This window comes from Cucurbita pepo, chromosome 4, assembly GCF_057944985.1.
Source record: "Cucurbita pepo subsp. pepo isolate OVF chromosome 4, ASM5794498v1, whole genome shotgun sequence".
NCBI classification, from domain to species: Eukaryota; Viridiplantae; Streptophyta; class Magnoliopsida; order Cucurbitales; family Cucurbitaceae; genus Cucurbita; species Cucurbita pepo.
The window spans coordinates 7,590,199-7,614,217 of record NC_141801.1 but is presented as its reverse complement, the minus strand read 5'-3'; the positions used below and the strand labels follow the sequence as shown (position 1 = coordinate 7,614,217).

The following is a 24,019-nucleotide window of genomic DNA, read 5'->3' as shown; positions in this document are numbered from 1 at the left end:
TTAATGTGTACCTTAACACATCCCTCTTCAGGTAAATCTGAGTCTACCTGTCAAGGCTATTTTGGTTTTCTATCTGTGAAGACTATTTTCGTTTTTTCTCAAATCTGACTTTTTTTTTTTTTTTCTTTCTGTTTTTTTTTTTTTTTCCTTTTCAAGGAAGGGCAACATTTCTCTCATGGAAATTTCCCATTTTTTTTTTGTTTTTTTGTTTTTTTAGAATTGTCTTGATGTGTTGAGATATTTGGAGAAGAAGTTGGGTCATATTAGTGGAGAAATGGTATTAGTTACAATTTTATTTTTACTTATTTACTTATTCTATTTTATTTTATTTTGTACGGTTGTTACATCACTGGTTTGAACTCGGTGTGCCCTTTTTTTATTCTTTTATCCCATCACTCTTCAGCGTGCATTTGATTATTTTTAACGTATTTCTTCACTCACATTTTTTAAACATTTCTCTCAATCTAGGCTCGAAATTCTTGTACCCCTCTTTTCAGGCTATCATCTTAGATAGGTCTTTTATTATATCACAAGGGGGTCCTTAGCTAAGTGGTAGAGCATTTGAATAGTGCTGCTCACTTGTTCGCTAGGTTAGAACAAGTGTTGTGGTGCACAATCAATGTCCCATTAGTGTTACTGACTTGTTCGTTAGGTTTTAGAACAAGTGTAGCGGTGCACAATTGCTATCCTACTGCCACACAATCATACTTGTACCTCTTTTTTTATATTGTATCACAAGGGGGTTCTGAGCTCAGTGGTCGAGCATTTGATTGCAGATTAAGAGGTCACCGATTTGGCAAGCATGCAAGTTTGGTTAAACCAAATTTTGACACCTCAAAATTCCACTAACATGTATTTTTCCATTAAATGAAGTCAAACATTTTGACTTTCTTCATTTTAATTCAACAATTAATTTGAATAATTAATTTTAAATTAAAATAACATTAAATGATTAATTAAACTATTAATTAATATTTAATATTAATTTCAATCCCAATCAATTTCCATAATTGATTAAGATATTTAAATCTTATTTAAATATCTCATATTCTCTCTTTTTGTTTAATTCGTAAATAAAACAAAAATGCGGTTAAATATATCGTGTATATGTAGCGCATATTCCCTAATTTGAATTCGAACACTTCGAACTCACTCGTCACACTGTTTATGGTTTAGTCTGATATGAGCTAGCAGAGGGACCTAATGGACCTATAGATCATGGGCTCCAACGATCCAAGATTAACCGGTTAAACTCATTAACCTTGTTAACCAACATTCATTAACTACTAGGACACTCCACTATAGCCTAGTAGTTGCACTCCCCTCAATATAGATATATTTCTGTCCATTTGATATAACCATGATTAGTAAGTCGATCCTTCACAGGTTGTTCGTAACTAGAGCTGGGTCAATTTACCGTTTTACCCGTGAAGTTACTTCTTGTTCCTTATGTCTCACTGATCCTCCAATGAACAATTGGTTTGTGGTCCAACCAGTAAACCGAATCCCTCTCAGGCCAATGAGAGGGTAGGGCCCCTTGTTCAAGACCTGGAGTCAATGCTTAAGGGAACTACCTCTCTTCTATCCCTAATAGTGGGTAGGAGTGCATTCCATCTTGCACCCCACGTCCCCAGTCATTCACCCAGTCTTACCCCTGAAATGGGAGGCCTATTGGGTCGACGAACTAGAGCCACTCTCACCCATGCAAATCTAAGGATAATTCCGAATAAACAGGAGTTCATGGTTAGCTCAGGATTAAAATCGAGTTACCTAGGTAGGTTATCGAATGAAAAGAAAATCAGTCTCAACAGTAAACGACATTATAAAGTGAGAGTGGTTTTCTTCATGGTCCGATCTTATGCAATACTCATTGCATAGGACGCCCCCACTCACATGTCTCCACGTACAATTTAGTGATCACATTGTTTATATCATATACAAAAGTGGGCCGCATCCATAGTGTCTCCAGAATAAGGTACTCAGCCTTGTCCTTATACTATAGATCATTTTGACTATATACTTGAATTTGATCCACTCTTATGTCTCTACATATAGTTCAAGTAATTATACTATAGCCAGAGTGTTCTTAGTTTATTGGATTTAGATTAATGATCGTAAAGTTCACTTTATTCAATAACAATCTTTACTGAATAAATAACAATAATAACTTTATTGAAAATAGAATATGTTTTTGTTTACAAACTATGAGTTTTAGGACATAAAACCCAACAAGAACAAGTGTTGCTGTGCACAATCGCTGTCTCACTGCCGTACGATGATGCTTGTACCCCTTTTATCATGCTATGATCTTGGATAGGTCTTTTATTGTATCATAAGGGGGTCCTTAGCTTAGTGGTAGAGCATTTGATTGCAGATTAAGAGGTCACTAGTTTGAACCCGGTAGGGCCCCTTTTTTTTAATGTAGTGTTGTGCACCGCATGTTATGATGTTAGATAGATCTTTTATTGTATCACAAGCGGGTCCTTAGCTTAGTGGTAGAGCATTTGACTGCAGATCAAGAGGTCACCGGTTCGAACCCGATAGGGCCCTTTCTTTTAATTCTTTCTCTCATCACTCTTGGGTAGTGCATTTGGTTGTTTTAATCGTATTATTCGCTCAATTTCTCTCAATTGAGGCTACGTTACTACATAATCTGAATTTTTCACTAACTTGTTCTAGGTTAACATTGTACCCCTTTTATCATGTTATCATATTATATAGGTCTTTTATTGTATCATGAGGGGGTCCTTAGCTCAGTGGTAGAGCATTTGACTGCAAATCAAGAGATCATCGGTTCGAACCCGGTAGGGCCCTATTATTTATTCTTTTCTCTCATCACTTTTTATTAGTGCATCGTTTTTTTAAACATTTCTCTCAATTGAGGCTCGAGCACGTCAAGGGTTTCTGCATAGTCTGAATTGAATTTTTCACCGCTGACTTGTTTGATAGGTTAGAACAAGTGTACCCCTTTATCATGCTATGGTCTTAGATAGATCTTTTATTGTATCACAAGGGGGTCTTTAGCTTAGTGGTAGAGCATTTGACTGCAGTTCAAGAGGTCATCGATTTGAACCCAGTAGGGCCTTTTCTTTAGTTCTTTTCTCTCATCACTCTTTGGTAGTGCATACTATGATTTTAAATAGGTCTTTTATTGTATCAAACGGGGGTCCTTAGCTCAGTGGTAGAGCATTTGACTGCAGATCAAGAGGTCATCGGTTTGAACCCGATAGGGCGCTTTTTTTAATTCTTCTTTCATCCCTCTTTGGTAGTGCATTTGATTGTTTTCATCCTATTATTCACTCACGTTTTTTAAACATTTCTCTCAACTAAGGCTCGAACACACGTCAAGGTTTTCTGCATAGGTTGAATTCTGAATTTTTTATGACTTGTTCGATAGGTTTGAATAAGTGTATCGGTGCACAATCGCTGCCCCACCTAGTGTTGTGCACCGCACAATTGCTGTCCCACTGCCGCACGATGATGCTTGTACCCTTTTTATCATGCTATCATCTTAGATAGGTCTTTTATTGTATCATAAGGGGGTCTTTCGTTTAGTGGTAGAGCATTTGATTGCAGATCAAGAGGTCATCAGTTCAAACTCGATATGGCCCTTTTTATGATGCTTGTACCCCTTTTATTATGCTATCATTTTAGATAGGTCTTTTATTGTATCATAAGAGGTTTTTAGTTTAGTGGTTGAGCAATTGACTACACATCAAGAGGTTATCGGTTCTAACCTAATAAGTCTTTTTTTTTTTTTTTTACAAGAGGTTATCGGTTCTAACCTAATAAGTCTTTTTTTTTTTTTTTTATTCTTTTCCCTGCATTTAATCTTTTTCAACATATTCTTCGCTCACATTTTTTAAACATTTCTCTTCGAGGTTCGAACGCACGCCAAGGTTTTCTGCACAATCACTGTCCCACCTAGTGTTGTGCACTACACAATCGCTATCCCACTGCCGCACGATGATGCTTGTACCCCTTTTATCATGCTCTTATCTTAGTTAGATCTTTTATTGTATCACAAGGTGGTCCTTAGCTTAGTGGTAGAGTATTTGACTATAGATCAAGAGGTCATTAAATCGAACTCGGTATAACCCTTTTTTTTATTCTTTTCTCTCATCACTCTTTAGTAGCGCATTTGATTGTTTTCAGCGTATTCTTCGCTCACGATTTTTAAAAACTTCTCTCATTTGAGGCTCGAACGCACACCAAGGTTTCTACACAATCTGAATTTTTCACCGCTGACTTGTTCGATAGGTTAGAACAAGTGTTGTGCACTACACAATCGCTATTCCACTACCGCACAATGATTCTTGTACCCCTTTTATCATGCTATCATTTTAGATAGGTCTTTTATTGTATCACAAAGGGGTCTTTAGCATAGTGGTAGAGCCCTTTTATCATGCTATCATCTTAGATAAATCTTTTATTGTGTCACAATAGGATCCTTAGCTTAGTGGTAGAGCATTTGATTGCAAATCAAGAGGCCATTGATTCAAACTTGGTAGGGCCTTTTTTTTTTATTAATATTCTTATCTCTCATCACTTTTTGGGAGTGTAAGGTTTTCTGCAGTCTAAATTTTCCACACTTGTTCGATAGGTTAGAACAAGTATTGTGATGCACAATCACTATGTCCTAAAACTCATCGTTTGTAAACAAAAACATATTCTATTTTCAATAAAGTTATTATTGATGTTTATTCAGTAAAAATTGTTTTTGAATAAAGTGAATTTTACGATTATTAATCTAAATCCAATAAACTAATAACACTCTAACTATAATATGATTACTTGAACTATATGTAGAGACATAAGAGTGGATCAAGTTCAATAATATAGTCAAAATGATCTATAGTACAGGGATAAGGCTGAGTACCTTATCCTGGGACACTATGAATGCGGCCCACTTTTGTATATGACATAAACAATGTGATCACTAAATTGTACATGCGGAGACATGTGAGTAGGGGCGTCCTATGCAATGAGTATTGCATAAGATCGGACCATGAAAAAAATCACTCTCACTTTATAATGTCGTTTACTGTTGAGACTGATTTTCTTTTTATTCGATGACCTAGGTAACTTGATCTTAATCCTGAGTTAACCATGAACTCCTGTTTATTCGGAATTATCCTTAGATTTGCATGGGTGAGAGTGGCTCGAGTTCGCTGACTCAATAGGCCTCCCATTTCAAGGGTAAGACTCGGTGAATGTCTGGGGACGTGGGGTGCAAGATGGAATTTACTCCTACCCACTTTTAGGGATAGAAGAGAGGTAGTTCCCTTAAGTACTGACTCAAGGTCTTGAACAAGGGGTCCACCCTCTCATTGGCCTGAGAGGGATTTGGTTTACTGGTTGGATAACAAACCAATTGTTCATTAGAGGATCAGCGAGACATAAGGAACAAGAAGTAACTTCAGGGGTAAAACGGTAAATTGACCCAGCTCTAGTTATGAACAATTTGTGAATGATCGACTTACTAATCATGGTTATATCAAATGGACAGAAATATATCTATAGTGAGGGGAGTGCAACTACTAAGCTATAGTGGAGTGTCCTAGTAGTTAACGAATGTTGGTTAACAAGGTTAATGAGTTTAACTAGTTAATCTTGGATCGTTGGAGCCCATGATCTATAGGTCCATTAGGTCCCTCTGCTAGCTCATATCAGACTAAACCATAAACAGTGTGACGAGTGAGTTCAAAGTGTTCGAATTCAAATTAGGGAATAGGCGCTAAATATATATGATATATTTAACCCATTTTTGTTTTATTTACGAATTAAACAATAATAGAGAATCGGAGATATTTAAATAAGATTTAAATATTTTAATCAATGTATTGAACTTGATTAGGATTGACATTTAATATTACTTTAATCATTTAATATTACTTTAATTTGAAATTAATTATTTAAATTAATTGTTGAATTAAAATGGAGAAAGTCAAAAGGTTGACTTCACTTAATGAAAAAATACATGTTTGAGTTAGTGGAATTTTGAGTGTTAAAATTTGGTTAACTCAAACTTGCATGCTTGCCTCATAATCCCACACATTTGAGTGTCAAAATTTGGTAATCTCAAATTTGCATGAACATGTAAATATGACTCTATGAATAGAGTGATCAAGGTACATGGAAAGTCTTCTCGGAAAAACCTTGACGAAGTCAACTACCCCTCACTACAACATAGTTGCTACAACATTACATGGTAGTTGGTACTCCGGGAACGGTCTGTGCCTTCCTCTATTCGCTTTGCTCATAGCGGACCAGTATTGAACAAGTGAAAAACAAGGAAAGCCTCTTAGCAATACAGCGTAGCGGCTACTTGCTAACAGCTTTCGGGAGAAAAACCATCACAAACTCTCTCTTCAAATATACTAAATCTCTTCCAAGTTTAGTCACTCACTGGATTCCACAATCCCGTTCTAAGGCCGAAGAATAGTACGGAAGACACTAGTAGTGGTTCGAAACCAGTTCGTGAGGAAAAAGAAATTTGAACTACAAAAGGTTAGTACTCAAACTTTTTAGTTTTAATGCTTATGAACATGCTAGCTAATTTACTATATAATTGATGTACTTAGAGTGTCTAAGATCCAAATTGCTTCCGCATGTGTTATAACAACACCATCACCCTTTTATCATGCTATCATCTTAGATAGGTCTTTTATTGTATCATAATGAGATCCTTAGCTTAGTGGTAGAGCATTTACTACAGATCAAAAGGTCACCGATTCGGACTCGGTAGGGCCTTTTTTTTTCGCTCACATTTTTTTAAACATTTCTCTCAATCGAGTCTCAAACACACGCCAAAGTTTTCTACACAGTCTGAATTTTTCACCGCTGACTTGTTGATAGGTTAGAACAAGTGTTGCGGTGCACAATCACTGTCCCACCTAGTGTTGTGCACCGCACAATCTCTGTCCCACTGCTGCACGATGATGCTTGTACCCCTTTTATCATGCTATCATCTTAGATAGGTCTTTTATTGTATCACAAAGGGGTCCTTAGCTCTGTGGTAGAGCCCTTTTATCATGCTATCATCTTAGATAGGTCCTTTATTGTATCACAAGGGAGTCTTAGCTCAGTGGTAGAACATTTGACTGCAAATCAAGAGGTCACCGATTATTGTATCACAAGGGGGGCCTTAGCTTAGTGGTAGAGCATTCAACTGTAGATCAAGAGGTCACCGGTTGAACCCGATAGGGCCGACCCTTTTTCTCGTTCATGTTTTTGAAACAATTATCTCAATCGAATCTCGAACATGATGTTTTTTGCGTAGTCTAAATTTGTCCTATTAAACCGTCATGGTTGTTCCCCTCTTTTCATGCTTTCAACTCAAATAGGTCTATAATTGTATCACAAGGGGGTCTTTAGCGCAGTGGTACAACGTATTCTTCGCTCACGTTTTTTTAAACATTTCTCTTAATCGAGGTTCTAACATACGCTAATGTTTTCCACGAAGTCTGAATTTTTCACGGTTGCCTTGTTCGCTAAATTAGAACAAGTGTTGTGCACAATCGTTACTCGAACATAACCGATGTTTTTTACGAAGTCTGAATTTTTCACGGCGTTTTACCACAAGAGTGTGAGTGCACAATCACTGTCCCACTCCGCAAGAGTTTGAGTGCAATCGTTGTCATTCCACTAGTATCGGTTGACGGGTCAGTTTCTTGTGTCAAATCCTAGACATCGCGTCTCCATTGAATGGAATACAAATTCAAACCATTTTCTTCTCAATTTTGTGTAGAGTTTCCATCCATCTACACTAAGGTAGTTCTCTTATAATTTTTTGAAAACCACAAATCAAATTGAACACGTTCAAACATCAAAGTTTATTATTTTCGAAGAGGAAATTGTAAGTTTGTTTGCCAATGAAAAGTTGAAACATGGTAAACACACACTATTTAGTCAATCGATTCAATCTAAACAGTATCGAGCTAGTTTTGTCCAATCTAAGTAGTCTAGTCCAATCTCTAATCAGTTGTTCTAGTTCACTTGGACTGATATGGTGCAATTTGACTAGTTGGGTTCATGTTTTTCTAATTTTTTTGTTAGCTAGTTTTGACGGTACAAACTTTTGATACGATTTTAGAGCTCGACCCCGAGTTTTTCGTGAAACAAAAGGACAAAAGGACTTGGTTGTAATATTGTGATAAAATAATAATAATAATACTATAATAAATAAATAAATAAACATAATATAAAAAGACTACATCCTTGAGGATATGATTTGAAGGATGGAAACTGTGATTCATGGTGGTTCAAAACTCTAAAACAAGTGTTAACTTGTTATATATAATGTGAAGTGTCACGGTCATGCTTGTCCAAGACATGTTGCTCATGTCATGTCAAATTCTTTTATATGTTGTACTTCTTTATTGCTTTCTTGTTGTATTAGGTTGTAATTTTAAAATATGATGTTTTAGCAAAATCATATCTATGCCTAATAGATTTGACATGTCTCAAAGTGTATTATAGGCTGGTGCAATTAGTCGTCTATTTTTCCTACTCGGGTTATATGTTATTTGAGCTTTTATGTGCTTTTCTTGCTTGGGAGCCTATAACATTATTTTCATACTCTCTTTTTAAATTTCTCTGCCCCTATTTTCTAAAACCATCTTCTCAAAGCGGGGCGAGAGGCTTAGGTATATGTCGTCTGACCGAAGCTGGCACGAATTTGAATAATATAACTCACTTAGTGGTGAGAGTGAATGCTCCACAATCACTTGCAAATTTATCGAAGTACGTTTGTGACAGTTAATATCAAAACCAAGTTAACACTAGAAGTGATTCAAAAAAAAATAAAAAATACCACATTGACCAACTGGTTGACATCGAAGAACATATGAAATACTTGCAAGAAGTCCTTGACAATAGTTGGTACTTAAACATGAAAGAGCTTGTTGTCAAGACTGCATGATTGACATAGTAGCAAGCGGCATGGAGAGGTTGTCCATCAAAAAACTAATGTACAGGGTTATTGGCTTCGAGCAAGGAGATAACTTAGACAGCTCCCAGAAAGCGATCCTTCAGATAGTCATTGAGCTATCTAAAGATGTGAAAGCAGTCCTCAACGTTTGTTAAGGCAAAAATGCAAACTTGAGCGCTATCATAGAGCGAGAGCCCTATAATCAAAACTACTTCAATTTTCCACCTCCTTCCTAGTTCATATGCAAAGGGAAGCATAGAGTGTACGAGTGCCCCAAGAAAGCGGCCATCCAAGCCTTCCTGGCCACAAACTTGGAATTGTGACCATAGGCCGTGGAAACTGAAGCGTCGTTATCAGAGAGCATAGGAAACTCTTGTACGGGCCCTAAAATTTCTGTTAGGTTATGGAGCATGGTGCTTATTTATAGCTTGGTCAATGGTTATATCCGGTAAAGCTATATTTGGTAAAGCTATATCCGATAAAGCTATATATGGTAAATAGCTATATATAGTAGATGGTTAAATCTGGTAAAACTATATATAGTAAATAGTTATATATAGTAGATGGTTAAATCTGGTAAAGTTATATATAGGAAACTGAACTATATATATCAGTCCGGTAGAGCTTTTAAAAGGTAACTTGGTATTCTCTGTATTCTCTCTTGCTGTACATACTTGAAGTCATCAATACAAATTCTTTTAGCCAGAGTTCTCCTTGCAATTTTCTCTATCCTGTTCTTTGTGTTCATCTAAGAGTTCTCCTTGCAATTTTCTCTATCCTGTTCTTTGTGTTCATCTAGATCGAGTGTATGCGTTGTTGTGCGACCCTAACAATTTCTTTTCTCCCTTCAAAAGAAAGTAGGAGAGTCAAATGAGACAATTGAAATGGGTCTCATATATGTAGAGGCGTGGGTTAACCATAGATCGACTAAAAGTATAATGACCCACCATTGTCAAAATGAGTATTAAACAACCCAATGGCATGAAGATGATATCAACCCTCCAACTGAAGCGAGGACTTGCTCACAATGAACTCACCTTCATGGTCATTCCTGTTGTTGAAACTAAGAGTTCGACAAAACCAATGCTCTTGAAGATACAAGTACTAGAAGAGTAAAGCGAGGGAATGATGCCTAAGAGAGCATCAAATAACCCTTTGCCAAAGACACAACTACCCACGTCATCAAACAACAGGAGGTAAAGACCTACGAATTTTGGGTCGAGAATGATCTACAGCTCACTAAGGGTAATCAACTGTACGCTCCTTGTTCGAAAAACTTAAGGAGACTTCTACTGAAAGAATATCATGATATTCTATGGGTAGGTGATGAAATCAACCCAAGGAAAGCTCTGATACCAAATGATAAGGAAATCACTACAAGGGAAGTAAGATTCGGATTACCTTGTTAATCGAATATCTCAAAACAAGAATACTTGTTTAAGATTCAAATCGCTCCACAAGGAAGATCTATCATGTCTAACTTGAATGATTCTAAACATGCAATCTAAACTTAACCCTAATGATAAAAGAATCACTCCAATGGAAAGTAAAATTCTGATTACCTTGCTGATCAAATATCTTAAGATAAGAACACTTTATTGAGATTCGAGTCACTCCACTAACAAAATTGATCATGTCAAGCATAAATGATTCTACATGCAACCTAAACTACATAGAATTGCAGGAAAAAAAAAAAAAACAAAAAAACTTAGTCATTGGCTAAGAAAAAGCACACATGTTTTTTTTCCTACATTTTTCAAGTCTTTGTATAGCCTCAAAATAGTTGACCTTGTTTGTAACCTTTACCGTTGATGACTAAAATTAACCAGGTATACTTTCTGGCCATAATTATCCACGGTGTAAATAAGCCTTAAAATAGATTAAAGAACCACCATAACTCTACGTTACTCTAAATTATGATCCACAAAAACTTTATAACAATGAAGCTTCATGCTTCTTCAATGAGGCATGAATTGAAATATCTTCTCATAATTTCAAAACATTTTCTTCACATCTTCATTGAAGTATCTGGTATGATTGATGTCTCTTGGTTCATATCATTCTCCAGTTCTTCCAGAGGATTCGTCCTCGAATCTATTTGTGAAACTTTGCTGCAAACAATAAGTTAATACAAATGACCTCACAACACTCTCTCACAGGTATACACTCAAGGAATTTTAGGTCATTCTGTATGTCATTTACACAAATGAAGCTCTCATTCTCACCTCTCAAAATTTGTCAATAGAACCAAAGATTCGATTTTAAACTCTAGGACGATTAAAAACTAATAAGATAAAAATAAATAAAAATCAAATTGAGAAGAAACGCAAACGAAACACATATCTGATTTTGAGCCTGAAGCTCTGATACTAAATGATATGGAATCAACATAAGGGAAAGTTTTGGAACGGATTACCTTGATGATCAAGATCAAGAGTAAAGAAAACTCGTGATTCAAATCACTCCACAAGAGGTTTGATCAATACCACTTGAATGACTCTATGTGAATGTTTGATTAATCCACCACACCATTTAGGTGTGAAGTTATTTTATTTATAATCAAATAAATTACAAGAATGTGGAAATACTAATAAATGGAAATCACAATAAATGAAAAGATACCCATGGTAATAAAGCAAATATCTAATATTTGCCTTATAATAAAATATCAAATATAATATATATGGTAAACTATAATTTATTACTAAATATCCTTATCACCCCACCGCAAGCTGAACGTCGGATTTGAATGAACGTGAAGCTTGAATCTGAAAAATTCAAAGAGGTTGAGAAACACTTTTCGTGAAGATGTCAACAACCTGGTTCAGAGGAGGCGTAAAGAAACACTTTCTTGGCCATCGAAAATTGCAGAGGGATCGTCGCTCAGCGGCAATGCTGCCTTGGCTTCGGCGAGAATATGTCTTAACCCATGAAGAGGGATCGTCGCTCAGCGGCGATGCTGCCTTGGCTTCGGCGAGAATATGTCTTAACCCATGAAGAGGGATTGTCGCTTAGCGATGATACTGCCTTGGCTCTGGTGAGAATATGTCTAACCCCAAGAAGTAGAAGGGAAAACCTAGAGCAAGGGACAAAGACAATGTTGAAGCCGGAAGAGTCGCCACATTGGGCGAAGGAGCCAATTTTGGCGAGAAGGGCGGCGGCAACTTGGTTGGCGAAGAGGCCAGTACGGCGCCCAATTCCAAAGGTAAATCTCTGCATAAGGTCGTTGAGCTTATCAAGATTCTATATATTTTCGAAGAGAACGCTGATGAAGATTCTAAGATTATGGTTTCTGTGAAGGATGAAGGATGAAGGATGAAGGATGAAGGATGAAGGATGAAGGGAAAATTGGAAAGAAAATGAAAGAGGTTATGTTTGAAAAAGGTGAGGTTGTATGTACAGAGTATGGCGAAGGATGATTTGGAGGTTAAAAGGGTGGAGCCGAACAGTAATCAATCGGCTTTGCATGTGGCAGCCATGACGACTGCCCCTGTGGCGTCAAAGACAGCCATGCTGGAGAAGAACAGTAGAAGATTTCAAAAGTCATTGAAAAGAAAGGATCCGAGTTGCTAAACCAAAATGGCTCTGATACCATGTGAATGTTTGATTAATCCACCACAAAGAGAGGGAGGTTTTCGCTGTTATGTGAAGTCAGCCTCACGCTTTGCCCTCCACTTTAGATGCCAATGAAGCCATGAGCCTTCATTCAGGCCCCATGGCTTAGCTCCCTGCTTGAAACGGGCGGCCAGACATAAGCCCACTGCGATGGCGAAGGATATTTGTTAAGGATATTTAGTAATACATTATAGTTTACCATATATATTATATTTGATATTTTATTATAAGGCAAATATTAGATATTTGCCTTATTACCATGGGTATCTTTCCATTTATTGTTATTTCCATTTATTACTATTTCCATATCTTTGTAATTTATTTGATTATAAATAAGATAACTTTCACGTTCATTCAGGTGCGGTGGATTAATCAAACATTCACATGGTATCAGAGCCATGCCCTAAACTTAGTCGTGCCAATAGATTGGTAAATCCTCAAATCCTCAAATATCGAACAAAGAACTCCAAAAGAAAAGGAGCCAAGCCCCTCCTCGAAGGCAGTAAAAAATGACTAAGACTCCAAAGGAGTCGAGCCTCGATTAAGGGGAGGCGCACTTTGTTCGAGGGGAGGTGTTGGATGATGGAAGTCCCACATCGGCTAATTTAGGGAATGATCATGTGTTTATAAGTGAGGAATACTAACTTCATTGGTATGAGGCCTTTTGGGGAAGCCCAAAGCAAAGCCATGAGAGCTTATGCTCAAAGTGGACAATATCATACCATTGTGGAGAGTCGTGTTCGTCTAACACTCTAGCATGCAAGTTAGAAATTCTATTCTTTTTAATTCTAAAATGTGATGTCTATAAAAGAAAATAAAACTTTATAGAGCCTTTGACAATGTTAACCTATGTGACACATAATCTCCATATTAAATTAGCTAGTTAATAAGAAATACGCATAAGCATGGAATATGGAATATGGTAACCTACGTGGGTTACCATATAACTCTAACTCCTAATTAAAACTAGCTTAAATATGACAAAAATATATATATATTTAAATTATAATTAAATGATGCAACAAATGTAATGTGCTTATTAACCATCTTTGAACTAGTTCCAGTTCATTAAATTCAAATTAAAATGCATTTAATGCATCTCTATCTTGATGCTCAACTTTGCATATCTTTTAGAATTTTCTTTGACGAGCTCACCATAACTTGAATATAAGTATACAAAACTTGTTGTAATTTTTTTGCTCTCGTCCTTGTAATTAGACCTTGAGGTATAGACATTTCTTGATCATGGTTCATATCTGTAGGCCTTAATGGGTGGTAACAAACCTATTCCTCCATGACAGGGGACTCTATAGAATTTTCTTTGACGAGCTCACCATAACTTGAATATAAGTATACAAAACTTGTTGTAACTTTTTGGCTCTCGTCCTTGTAATTAGACCTTGAGGTATAGACATTTCTTGATCATAGTTCATATATGTAGGCCTTAATGGGTGGTAACAAACCTATTCCTCCATGATAGGGGACTCTATTGGCCCAAACTTCAAGAAGACGAAATGCAGTTCATGAAGACATGTCTTAAAACAAGACAAGGTCAACGAACAAAATTGCAGAGTTGTTAGAAACCAAACCAGTCCCCTCACGTAAATGGGAGAATTTATCTATTGATTTCATCACTCACCTCCCCAAATTGGGAGAGTTCTAGTCCATCTAAGTGATTGTGGACAGGTTTTTCAAGTACGCAACATTTATCCCGACAACAGGTCGTGTTCTGCTGAGACAAGACCTACCCATGAGCTTCATAAGTGATTGAGACGCACTTACTAAAATCTTTTGGACCAAGCTATTTAAGCTACTGTGGTAAAACTTAAATATCTCTTCAAGCTATCATCTCTAGACAGATGGACAAACCGAAATACTCAACAACATGCTTCAAGAGTTCTTACATCACTTTATTGATGTGCAACAGAAAAATTGGGTTCAAATGCTCGATGTTCCACAATTTAACTTCAACTGGTAGCAAAGCTCATCAACTAGAGAGACACCTTTTGAGATAGTCTGTGGCAAACAATCCTTCCTTCCTCGTGTCATTGATCATCCTTATGTCATAAAAAGTCCTAAGGCTACTAGAGTTTCAAGCTGGTTAGTAGGTTCTGATCAAGCTTAGGCTAGAGAATTTTTTAATTTCGAAGTAATAAGGATCAAAGACTAGTGCGGAAATATGAAGGACTAGTCAAAGTCATAAAAAATAGGGAAGACTTCATATCAGCTTCAATTACCCGCATGGATGAAAATTCATCCTGTCATCCTTGTCAGCAATTTAAATAAATATCACTCTAACGATGACAACCACATGCACAAAAAAGTGATGATATTCGGTCACGATGAAGGGTAACAACGTGAAAGAAGTATAAGAGATTTTAGCTGAGCGAACACATAGCATCGACAACCAACGACGGAATGTTCAAGAATTCTTAATCAAGTGGAAAGAGCTACCAAAAGTAGAAATCAATTAGGAAGGTGCCGACGACCTGAAGTCGACTACACATCAAATTGTTGAGTTAAATAGATGGTTGACAAGGATGGTGACCAATAAGGTGGGGGAGAATGTCACTATCATACTTGTCCAAGGTGTCTTGCCCATGGTTGTACTTCTTTATCACTTTCTTTTGTATTAACTTAATTTTAGAGTATGACGTTTCGAAAAAATCATGTCTATACTTGGTAGATTTGAAATGCCTTAAAATATACTATAGAAGAATGCGACTAGTTGTCAATTTTACCTATCTGGAGTTATATGTTATCTAAATCTTTGTGTTGTCTTTCTTGCTTGCTAGCCTATAACATTCCTTTCAAATTTACTTTTAAAAATCTCTATGCTCTCATTTTCTAAAATATTCTTCTTAAAGTGGGTCCAAAGGTTTGGGTACGCGTCGTTCGATCGAAGGTGACATGAATTCGAATTGGTTAACTCAGTCCGTTGTGAGAGTGTGTGTCCTGTGAGAAAGTGTAACTATGACATGAAACATGTTGACAATGTGATTGGGAGCTTGGTTTGATAAACATATATGAATTGTATGATTTAAATTATAATAATTGTGAATGCATGCATAGAAATTCTTGATTATTATGCATGATCCACGTCTCTAATATATGCCTATGAGTTGATTCGTAGATGCGATATAGGTGAGTGTACTTAGTCTACCAAACCCAGTAGAAATCTAACGACACGTTGTGTGCTAAATCAGGAACAATGAGTATTCCTAACTTTCGAGTTGTATACAACTTCAAACCATCAGAGAATTCAGTAGACGGACCATATTTGACCAAGAACAAGTCATACATACAATTCCAAAATTTATATCAAGCATAAACTGAACCGATAGACAATAGAGAGGCTCTAGCAAACAAGCCTACGAGACAATAAAATAGTTGGAACAAGGACTCGATCCAAACTAAAAACCGATAGATGAATCGTTAAGTATAAAACATCATTAAAATATATTATTTATTATAAATTTTGTAAAAAATAAAAAATAAAATTAAAAAAATATATATATTTTTTTGTTATTTTCCATTTCCAACTACATGCAATGCTTCCTTTGTTAAGTAAAGCCCATGTGTGGCCCAACACAAAAAGGAGCTATTGGGCCATTCCCCAAACAAACTGAGCCCATCATACAATTATGATAAAATTACAAAAATACCACAGAAACCCATTTTCAAAATTTAATAATAAAAATAACAAAAATATTTTAAAAGTACATTCTAAAATTAATATATTAATTATTTAGTTATTTAATATATATTTTTTTTCTATTTTTAGTTTATAAAATTGATATAGTTAGCATTAATTTTAATTAATTAAGTAACGAATTTTTTGTTAAAATATAATTTTATAAATATGAAAATGACGTATATGGTTTATTTTTTATTTTAATTTTTAAAATAAAATATGTATGAGAGAGAGAGAGAGAGAGAGAGCCAAAAATTGAGGAGGAAGAAGACAAAATAGATAGTGAAAGGAGGAGGGTGAGGTGTAATTTTTTGGGCCATAAAAAATAGTTTATTTTTTTAATTTAAAAAATAAATAAATAAAACAAGTGGGGAAGCATATTGGAAAGGAGGTGAAAAATTGGAGGACATGATTAATTATATTATTAAAATGCAATTTTTTAAAAAGAAAAAAAAAAAAAAAAAAAAGGAAAAAAGAATAAAATTGATAAAGAGCCAAAAACTGTTCCTAGTTGTTGACCTAATGCCCAATGCTGCCAAAACTAACCCATTGGGAGGGATTCCAATAATTATGGCACTCCCTTCCCCCTTGCTAATGTACTACCTCTCTCTCTCTCTCTCTCTCTTCTTTTTCTTTTCCCAAATTGCCCTTTCTCTCTCCTTCCAATTAAATAATAGGAAAAGTAAATGTCTTTTTTACCCTTCTCCCAGAATTGATTTGGGTGAGTCGGGTTGAGACATTTTTTAGACCTAGTTCTAGGGGTGTACATTCAATCCGACAATCCGAACCAACTCAACCTGAACTATAAGGGTTGGGTTGGGCTGGATTAACATTTCGAGTAGGGTTGGGTTCATTTTTATGTACTTGAATTGAATCGGTTTGGTTTTGGGTTCGTGGGGTAAAACCCTCGAGTTGACTCGAGCAAAAAAAAAAAACATATAAATATGGTAAGAATGCTTCAGAATTAATGTTGGTTTATTATTTTGTTTAATTTCTTTTATATTATTTTGTTATTTTATTATTTTTAATTTCTTTATTTTTTTTTTAATCCCAGTCTATTTTTTTTGTTTTGAGTTGTTCAAGTCATTAATACAATTTTTTTTTTTTTAATAAAAGTAAATGGGGAGCCACCTGGTGGTGTGGTAGGAAGTGGGTCATAAACGGCTTCGAAAAAAAAAAAAAAAAGGTGTGTGTCGCACTCACGAGGAACTGCTAGTGATATACTGGAGGAAGGTGGAGATGGGCCACACACGTGCTACAATGGCAATTACAATGGGAAGCAAGACTATAAGATGAAGCGAATCCAGAAATATTGCCTCAGTTCAGATTATTCTCTACAACTCGAGAACATGAATTTGGAATCGTTAGTAATCACGGATTAGCATGTCGTGGTGAATGTGTACCTGAGCCCTGTACACACCATCTGTCACACCTTGAACATGGGTTTCGCTCGAAGCATCGGACCAACTCTCACCCATGACTTCCGTGTTGTTTACTTATTTTCAATCATTTACTTAAAATTTGCAATCATGTATATTTTGAAAAATAATACCTTCCAAATAGTTTTTTATAAAAAAAAAAAAAAAAAATTGTGGAGAATAAATAATAGAAAAGTAATTATGAAATTAAATAAAATAATTCTATACTTACAGTAAGCAAAAATATATATTTTAAAATTAAGAATGAATTCGGAAACTTACGAACCAACTCAATCTATAAATTTTCATTTATTTGAACCCAGCTGATTGAATATCTCGAGTCATCAAATGTTTTGAACGCCTCTATTCATTTTTACTGACGTCAAATTGAACGCTAAATTCACATAACTCATAAAGCTAAGACCTTCTCCAGACTAAATTAAAAAGTTTCTCATTACTCAGCTAATTAATGACCTCAAATCCAACATAAAGATATCAAATTTCGACAATGAACATCTCATTGATAATTAGAATAAACGATAATAGCTAGCTATGAACGTCTCATCCATAATTTAAATAACGAAAATTAAAAGTTAAATCATGATTTTTTACCTAAATTTGTTTAGTTTGTCATTTTGTAATTTATAAAATAAAAATGGGTAGGTTTGATTTATGATGGTTAAAGCTCGATCAGCTCCTCTAAACGTATCAATAATAAGGAAATCTTTTATATTAAATTCAAATAAATTCTTCGAGCTTGTCATATGGTTTCCAACCATCAGTCTAAGCTCATCTCAACCATCGGTGTCACATGACTAAGCTAACGATTGTTTACATCATTTACCTCGGAGTACTATTATCAATTGAACGGTTTATTTTATTTATTTATTAATAAAATTACCCAATACCTATTTTTTGATGCATAAATTAAAATAAAAAAAGGAACATAATTAACATCCATCTCTTTGTATGAGCCATCCTTTTCAATATAATTTTAATTTTAATTTTAATTTAAAAAAAATGGGATTGGGAAAGGATTCCAAGTACAGGCATGTACTTTGGTACAGCTTATGGAAATTTCACAATCCTCTATTTTGTAGGCCACATTCAAATCCCTTCAACAAATAACCCTCTCTTTCTCTCTCTAGCCCTACTCTATTTCTCTCACCTAACCCTTTTATTTAAATATCTTAATACCCATTAAATATACTTTCCCGATATGACTAGTACGAATGCTGTCGGTTTTGATAGTGTGAGCTTACGCTAACATGTAGTTAGACCTAGAAATATGTATATGTAACAACCAAAGTTCACGGTTAGCAGGTAATGTCTTTTTTGGGTTTTCTCTTACAGGCTTCCTCTAAAAGTTTTAAAATGTGTTTACACGGAGAGGTTTCCACACCCTTATCGGGAATGGTTCGTTCCACAATCCAGTCAATGTAGGGTGTCACAATATACGAGTTTTTCTGGTAGGTTCATGTACACATGCATGAGCCGTATGTAGAGAACTACTGCACATTCAACCCTGTTTTGACTCGAAAGTAGAGTGGAATGAATAGTTTACGAAAAGATAGGTCTGTCATAATTGCATGTGAATGCATTTTTCGACCCCAACAGTGAAGCTACTCAGTGAGTATTTTTTAATACTCAAGTTACGTTTTCTATTATCTTTCCAAATAAAGGTAAGACACTCGGGTATAGGTAACAACATCGCCACGGAGGCCATAGAAATAAAGTCGGGATAAGTTAGATAAGAGTATATGCATTTCTTTTAAATTCTTGTTAAAGAGTACTGTCTGTTTTTTCTGTTTTTCAATTTCGCTATCTGATTGATGTTACTTTCTGATTTTGAGTGAAATTTTGTGAACGTTTAAGTCTATAGTAACGCTTATAGTTAAATATTTTAAAGAATTTCTACGTATATTAGACATGTCATGCATACAACGACTACTTATTTTAATATAAAAAAAAGGATCATTACAAAAATATTTTAAAATATATAATTAGAAAGGAAATAGAAAAAACCTAAAAATCTAATAAATACGGACTATATATTTAAATTTTAAAAAATTTGTGCAAGAACAATCAAACTCGAGTCGAAAATTAAACTAAATTAACGATCAAACAAAAAATAATTAGCTCAGCTCGTTAAGAAATATATTCGAACGGTTTGTAAGAGGTGGAAGGATAAGGCTATATTTCATCATTCATACTTCACCGCCACAAAATGTTAACCGGGTTAATTAATAAAATCCAAAAAAGAAAAACCCCCTCATTATTATTTTCCCACGTATTTTTAAATATTTTTTTATATAAAAAAATAACGTCATTATAAATTTAATAGTATGCGAAAATACGAGACTTGGTAACATCTGAGTAAATGAGAGGTACATAAATGATAACGATTACAAAGATACGGTAGCTCAATCATAGAAATTCCATGTTTAAACGTGTTCTACTTCAAGCAATTTTATGTTGGGTGACTTCAAAAATTTTATATGATTAGACAAATAAGTTTCTAAATATTTAATTTTATCTGTAAGAGGTCGTTGACCTACGTTAATTTCGTGAAACTAAAACGACAGCTCCAAAATAAAATATATTAAATTGCCCGAGACATAAAAGAAATGCAGAAACATACCGACACAGATCTCGTAATTCAATCATTATACGACTCGTCACTCATCTCATACGTTATTCTTATTGTCGTTATTTGAAGAAAAAAATAAGTGGTAGACGAGGTAAAATATTAAAAATATTCCGTAAATAACCTTCTAATGATGATAGATATGCATATACACAAATAAACATGCAACGCGAATTTGTGAAACCTAAATGATTATCGAAAAAATATACCATTTTTCTGTGGTCATTGTGTACCGTTAACCCATTTTACCGAATGTACTAATTCACTGGTGGTGCGTAAGTGAGAGTCGAGGGAGGCTTTACCCAGCTGATAAAATTTGGCACGTAGTCAATGAAGCTAATTCTTGTCTTATTCGGGATATCAGAATCACGAAACTAAATGAATAGGGTATCCTTCATAAATATGCATGACATCTATATCTGACTTTCCAAAATAGATAACAAATGCATGCACAATTCCATATTAAATCGCACGTTACAACAAAATTCATATGTATCTAATCTAGTAATGAGGCTGACCATTATCCAAGCTACTTATTAAGAAGAAAATTCCAACCATTACCAAATATGGGCTCAAACGATCCTCGCTCAATCTAAAATAATTTTAAGATAAATACAAAATATTATTATCGAACAATTATCTAAAATGTTTTTTTTTTTAAATTTAAAAGCTTTATCAAACATGAAAATTTTCGAAAAGGCAATGGTATTTTCGTAAATAAAAAAAGAATAGAAGGGTACAATAGTAATTAAGAGAGCTCCATCCTCAGTCGTCACGTGCTCTCCCATCAGCCACCATGCACGTACACGCGCGCATGAGAAAGCTCAGTGTCCTATCCGTATATATATAAAGAAAAATAATAATTAATTAATTTTTTTTATCCTTTTAAATATTTTTTTAATATGTTATCAAATTAAATAAGCAAAATAATTGAAGTAATTAATATTTAAACCTTCATTAAATTAATATGTATTTACAAATATAACAAAAAGTTAAAAAAAAATTACAAAAAAAAAAAAAAAAATATATATATATATATATATATTTATGACGTGATAAATATTTAATTTAGAATAAGAATTAATTAGACTTTAAATGTTGGATTGGGACGGACCCACGCAACAAGTTTTCCTTTCGGCCTCTCAATTTGTCGTCTCTCTCGTTTGGTTCTTTCCTCTCCAAAGCGCACTTTACCATTTCCCTTCACTTTTCTGCTAATTTGCGCCTCTCGTCTTATCCTTCGCACCCTCTCCTCTCTTATTGATCTTCACAGTTTGGAGCCTCATATAACCAAGTTACGCGGCAAATGCTTCTTCCTTCGTTATGTTTGCGATTTTGAACTCAGATTTTGCTTCTGTTTCAAGATCTTGAACTTTCTCTTCCATTTCTCCCAGGGATTTTTGCTTTTGTTTTTGTTTTTGTTCTCTCTGCTTTGATTCATGATGGCTGGAAGTAATCAAATCAACCTCAACGACTCTAAGGTACTGCTCTGATTTGTTTAATTAATTTTGTTTCTAATTTTGTTTCTGCTCATTTGAGTCGCTTCCCTTTTGCCCCTGCGTTTCTTTCTATTATTAGCCGATCAATCGTTGACTCTGATTTTTGTTTTTTCTTTTCCCCCTTTTTTGGGAGGGTTTTTGTAAATTTTGGGTTTCTTTGATGTTATGTGGGTTTGGGTGTTGATCTGAAAGCATTTAGTATTTGATGTTGATTAGGGATTGACCGACAGGTTTCTATAATTGTTCGAGTGTGTTTGTGTCTGGTTCGAGCTGAAATTGGTTGTGTTTTGTTTTTGTTGTTCTTCTTGCTGATATATGGGAAGATTAATTCCATTCTTTGTGTTTTCTGTGGATATTACTCTCTTGGGAGATGGTTTTTGACTGTTTGATTTAGGATTTTGTTTGAGAATTTCTGAGATTGTTTTGGATATGCTTGTTTGCTGCATAGATGGTGGTTCCACTTAATACCTGGGTTCTTATTTCCAACTTTAAGTTGGCTTACAATCTTCTTCGTCGCCCTGATGGCACGTTCAATCGCCATTTGGCCGAGTTTCTTGACCGAAAAGTCCCAGCCAATGCTAACCCTGTTGATGGGACTTTCTCATTTGATGTCGTTATCGATCGAGCTACTGGTCTCCTTTGTCGAATATATCGACCTGCCATTGGAGATGAACCTCAGAGTTCTTACATTGTTGATCTTGAGAAGCCTGTGGATTCTGAGGTTGTTGCCCCTGTTATTATTTTCTTTCATGGTGGAAGCTTTGCTCATTCCTCTGCTAACAGTGCTATCTATGATACGCTATGTCGTCGATTAGTCAGCATTTGCAAGGCTGTTGTCGTCTCTGTGAACTATAGGCGTGCGCCTGAGAATCGTTATCCTTGTGCTTATGATGATGGATGGACTGCGCTCAATTGGGTGAAGTCAAAATCATGGCTTCGAAGTAAAGACTCGAAGACCTATATTTATTTGGCTGGCGATAGTTCAGGTGGAAACATCGTACACCATGTTGCATCGAGAGCAGTAAAGTCGGGGATCGAAGTATTCGGTAATATACTTCTCAATCCTATGTTTGGAGGGCAGGAAAGAAGTAAATCTGAGGTTCGGTTGGATGGAAAGTATTTCGTTACCATTCGGGATAGAGACTGGTATTGGAGGGCCTTCCTTCCTGAAGGGGAAGATAGGGATCATCCAGCATGTAATCCCTTCGGCCCGAGAGGTAATAGCCTCGAAAAAGTCAAGTTCCCAAAGAGCCTTGTCGTGGTGGCTGGTTTCGATCTCGTCAAAGACTGGCAATTAGCTTATGCTAAAGGGCTCGAGAAGGATGGCCAGAAGGTGAAGCTTTTGTATCTTGATCAAGCAACAGTTGGCTTCTACTTGCTACCGAATACCGAGCACTTCTATACCGTCATGGACGAGATAAGTGAATTCGTGAGTTCTGACTGTTAATAGAGTTTGCATTATCTGCAGGCAGACATATCTAACAGAACCGTAACATTCCTCCTCGCGGGTCGTTTTAAGAATTTGTTTAGTAATACGACTTACCATTTCGTTGATTATCATGTCGTTTATCTTCTTCCTTTGGGTCTGATTCTTGTTCGTGTAAAAGATGGTTGATCTCAGTCACCAGACTCGACAGTACAACGATTCAGCATCTAGTTGGATCGGGTTGCGTTCTTCTAGGTTTTGGTTGTAACTGTTTTCTATGGCTCTATGGCAGCAAGAGCAGCATAGGTTTAAGTGCAGCAGAGTTCCAGTTTAACATCACCTCCCCTGGCATCTCGCTGCAACATGACGTAGAGGAAGATCCAAGTTTACGAGTAACTTTTTCGGTAGCTTGGTTTCGTTCCTGCTTAGTGACATATTATATATATAGCTAATTTCAGAACATGGTTGGGGAAACATCCATGATATTGTGATTCTATATGTTTATACATATGTTCTAGAATATATGAAAAAGTTTGCTTATTTTAACTCATGGTCATTGTAATTTGTTCATTTTTGCACTTCTCCTACACCCTTTTCTTCTTTGGTTATTCTTATCTCTTTTCGGGTCGATCGTTTTGATCGATTGCGTAGCGTAGTTCGGTACTTGAACTGTTGAAGAAGCTTATGAAATTGGGAGGATGGTTTTTGCCATAAGGTATTATGAAGAGATACTGTTTATGTGTTCTTATCAACCAAATTTCTTGGAATTGTGTGGACTTTTCATTGGC

The 24,019-nt window shown here is 35.5% G+C and overlaps 1 protein-coding gene and 4 non-coding genes across 5 annotated transcripts; all 5 read left to right on the top strand.

The window, feature by feature from the left end:
- The first annotated feature begins 2,338 nt into the window (after positions 1 to 2,338).
- On the top strand, positions 2,339 to 2,410 carry TRNAC-GCA (transfer RNA cysteine (anticodon GCA)). The gene has a single exon. It is a non-coding gene; the product is annotated as a tRNA-Cys (tRNA).
- A 68-nt stretch (positions 2,411 to 2,478) lies between these two features.
- Positions 2,479 to 2,550, top strand: TRNAC-GCA (transfer RNA cysteine (anticodon GCA)). Its single transcript has one exon. It is a non-coding gene; the product is annotated as a tRNA-Cys (tRNA).
- A 192-nt stretch (positions 2,551 to 2,742) lies between these two features.
- TRNAC-GCA (transfer RNA cysteine (anticodon GCA)) lies at positions 2,743 to 2,814 on the top strand. Its single transcript has one exon. It is a non-coding gene; the product is annotated as a tRNA-Cys (tRNA).
- A 350-nt stretch (positions 2,815 to 3,164) lies between these two features.
- Positions 3,165 to 3,236, top strand: TRNAC-GCA (transfer RNA cysteine (anticodon GCA)). Its single transcript has one exon. It is a non-coding gene; the product is annotated as a tRNA-Cys (tRNA).
- An 18,210-nt stretch (positions 3,237 to 21,446) lies between these two features.
- LOC111792878 (gibberellin receptor GID1C) lies at positions 21,447 to 23,781 on the top strand. Its single transcript, XM_023674491.2, has 2 exons — positions 21,447 to 21,787; positions 22,254 to 23,781. The coding sequence occupies exons 1-2, from the start codon at positions 21,746 to 21,748 to the stop codon at positions 23,250 to 23,252; spliced, it is 1,041 nt and encodes a 346-aa protein (XP_023530259.2). The 5' UTR covers positions 21,447 to 21,745; the 3' UTR covers positions 23,253 to 23,781.
- The last annotated feature ends 238 nt before the right edge of the window (positions 23,782 to 24,019 follow it).

Coding starts and splice junctions, on each gene's coding strand:
- LOC111792878 (XM_023674491.2), top strand. CDS start 21,746: ATGATGGCTGGAAGTAATCAAATCAACCTCAACGACTCTAAG. Junction 21,788..22,253: donor TCAACCTCAACGACTCTAAG/GTACTGCTCTGA, acceptor TTTGCTGCATAG/ATGGTGGTTCCACTTAATAC.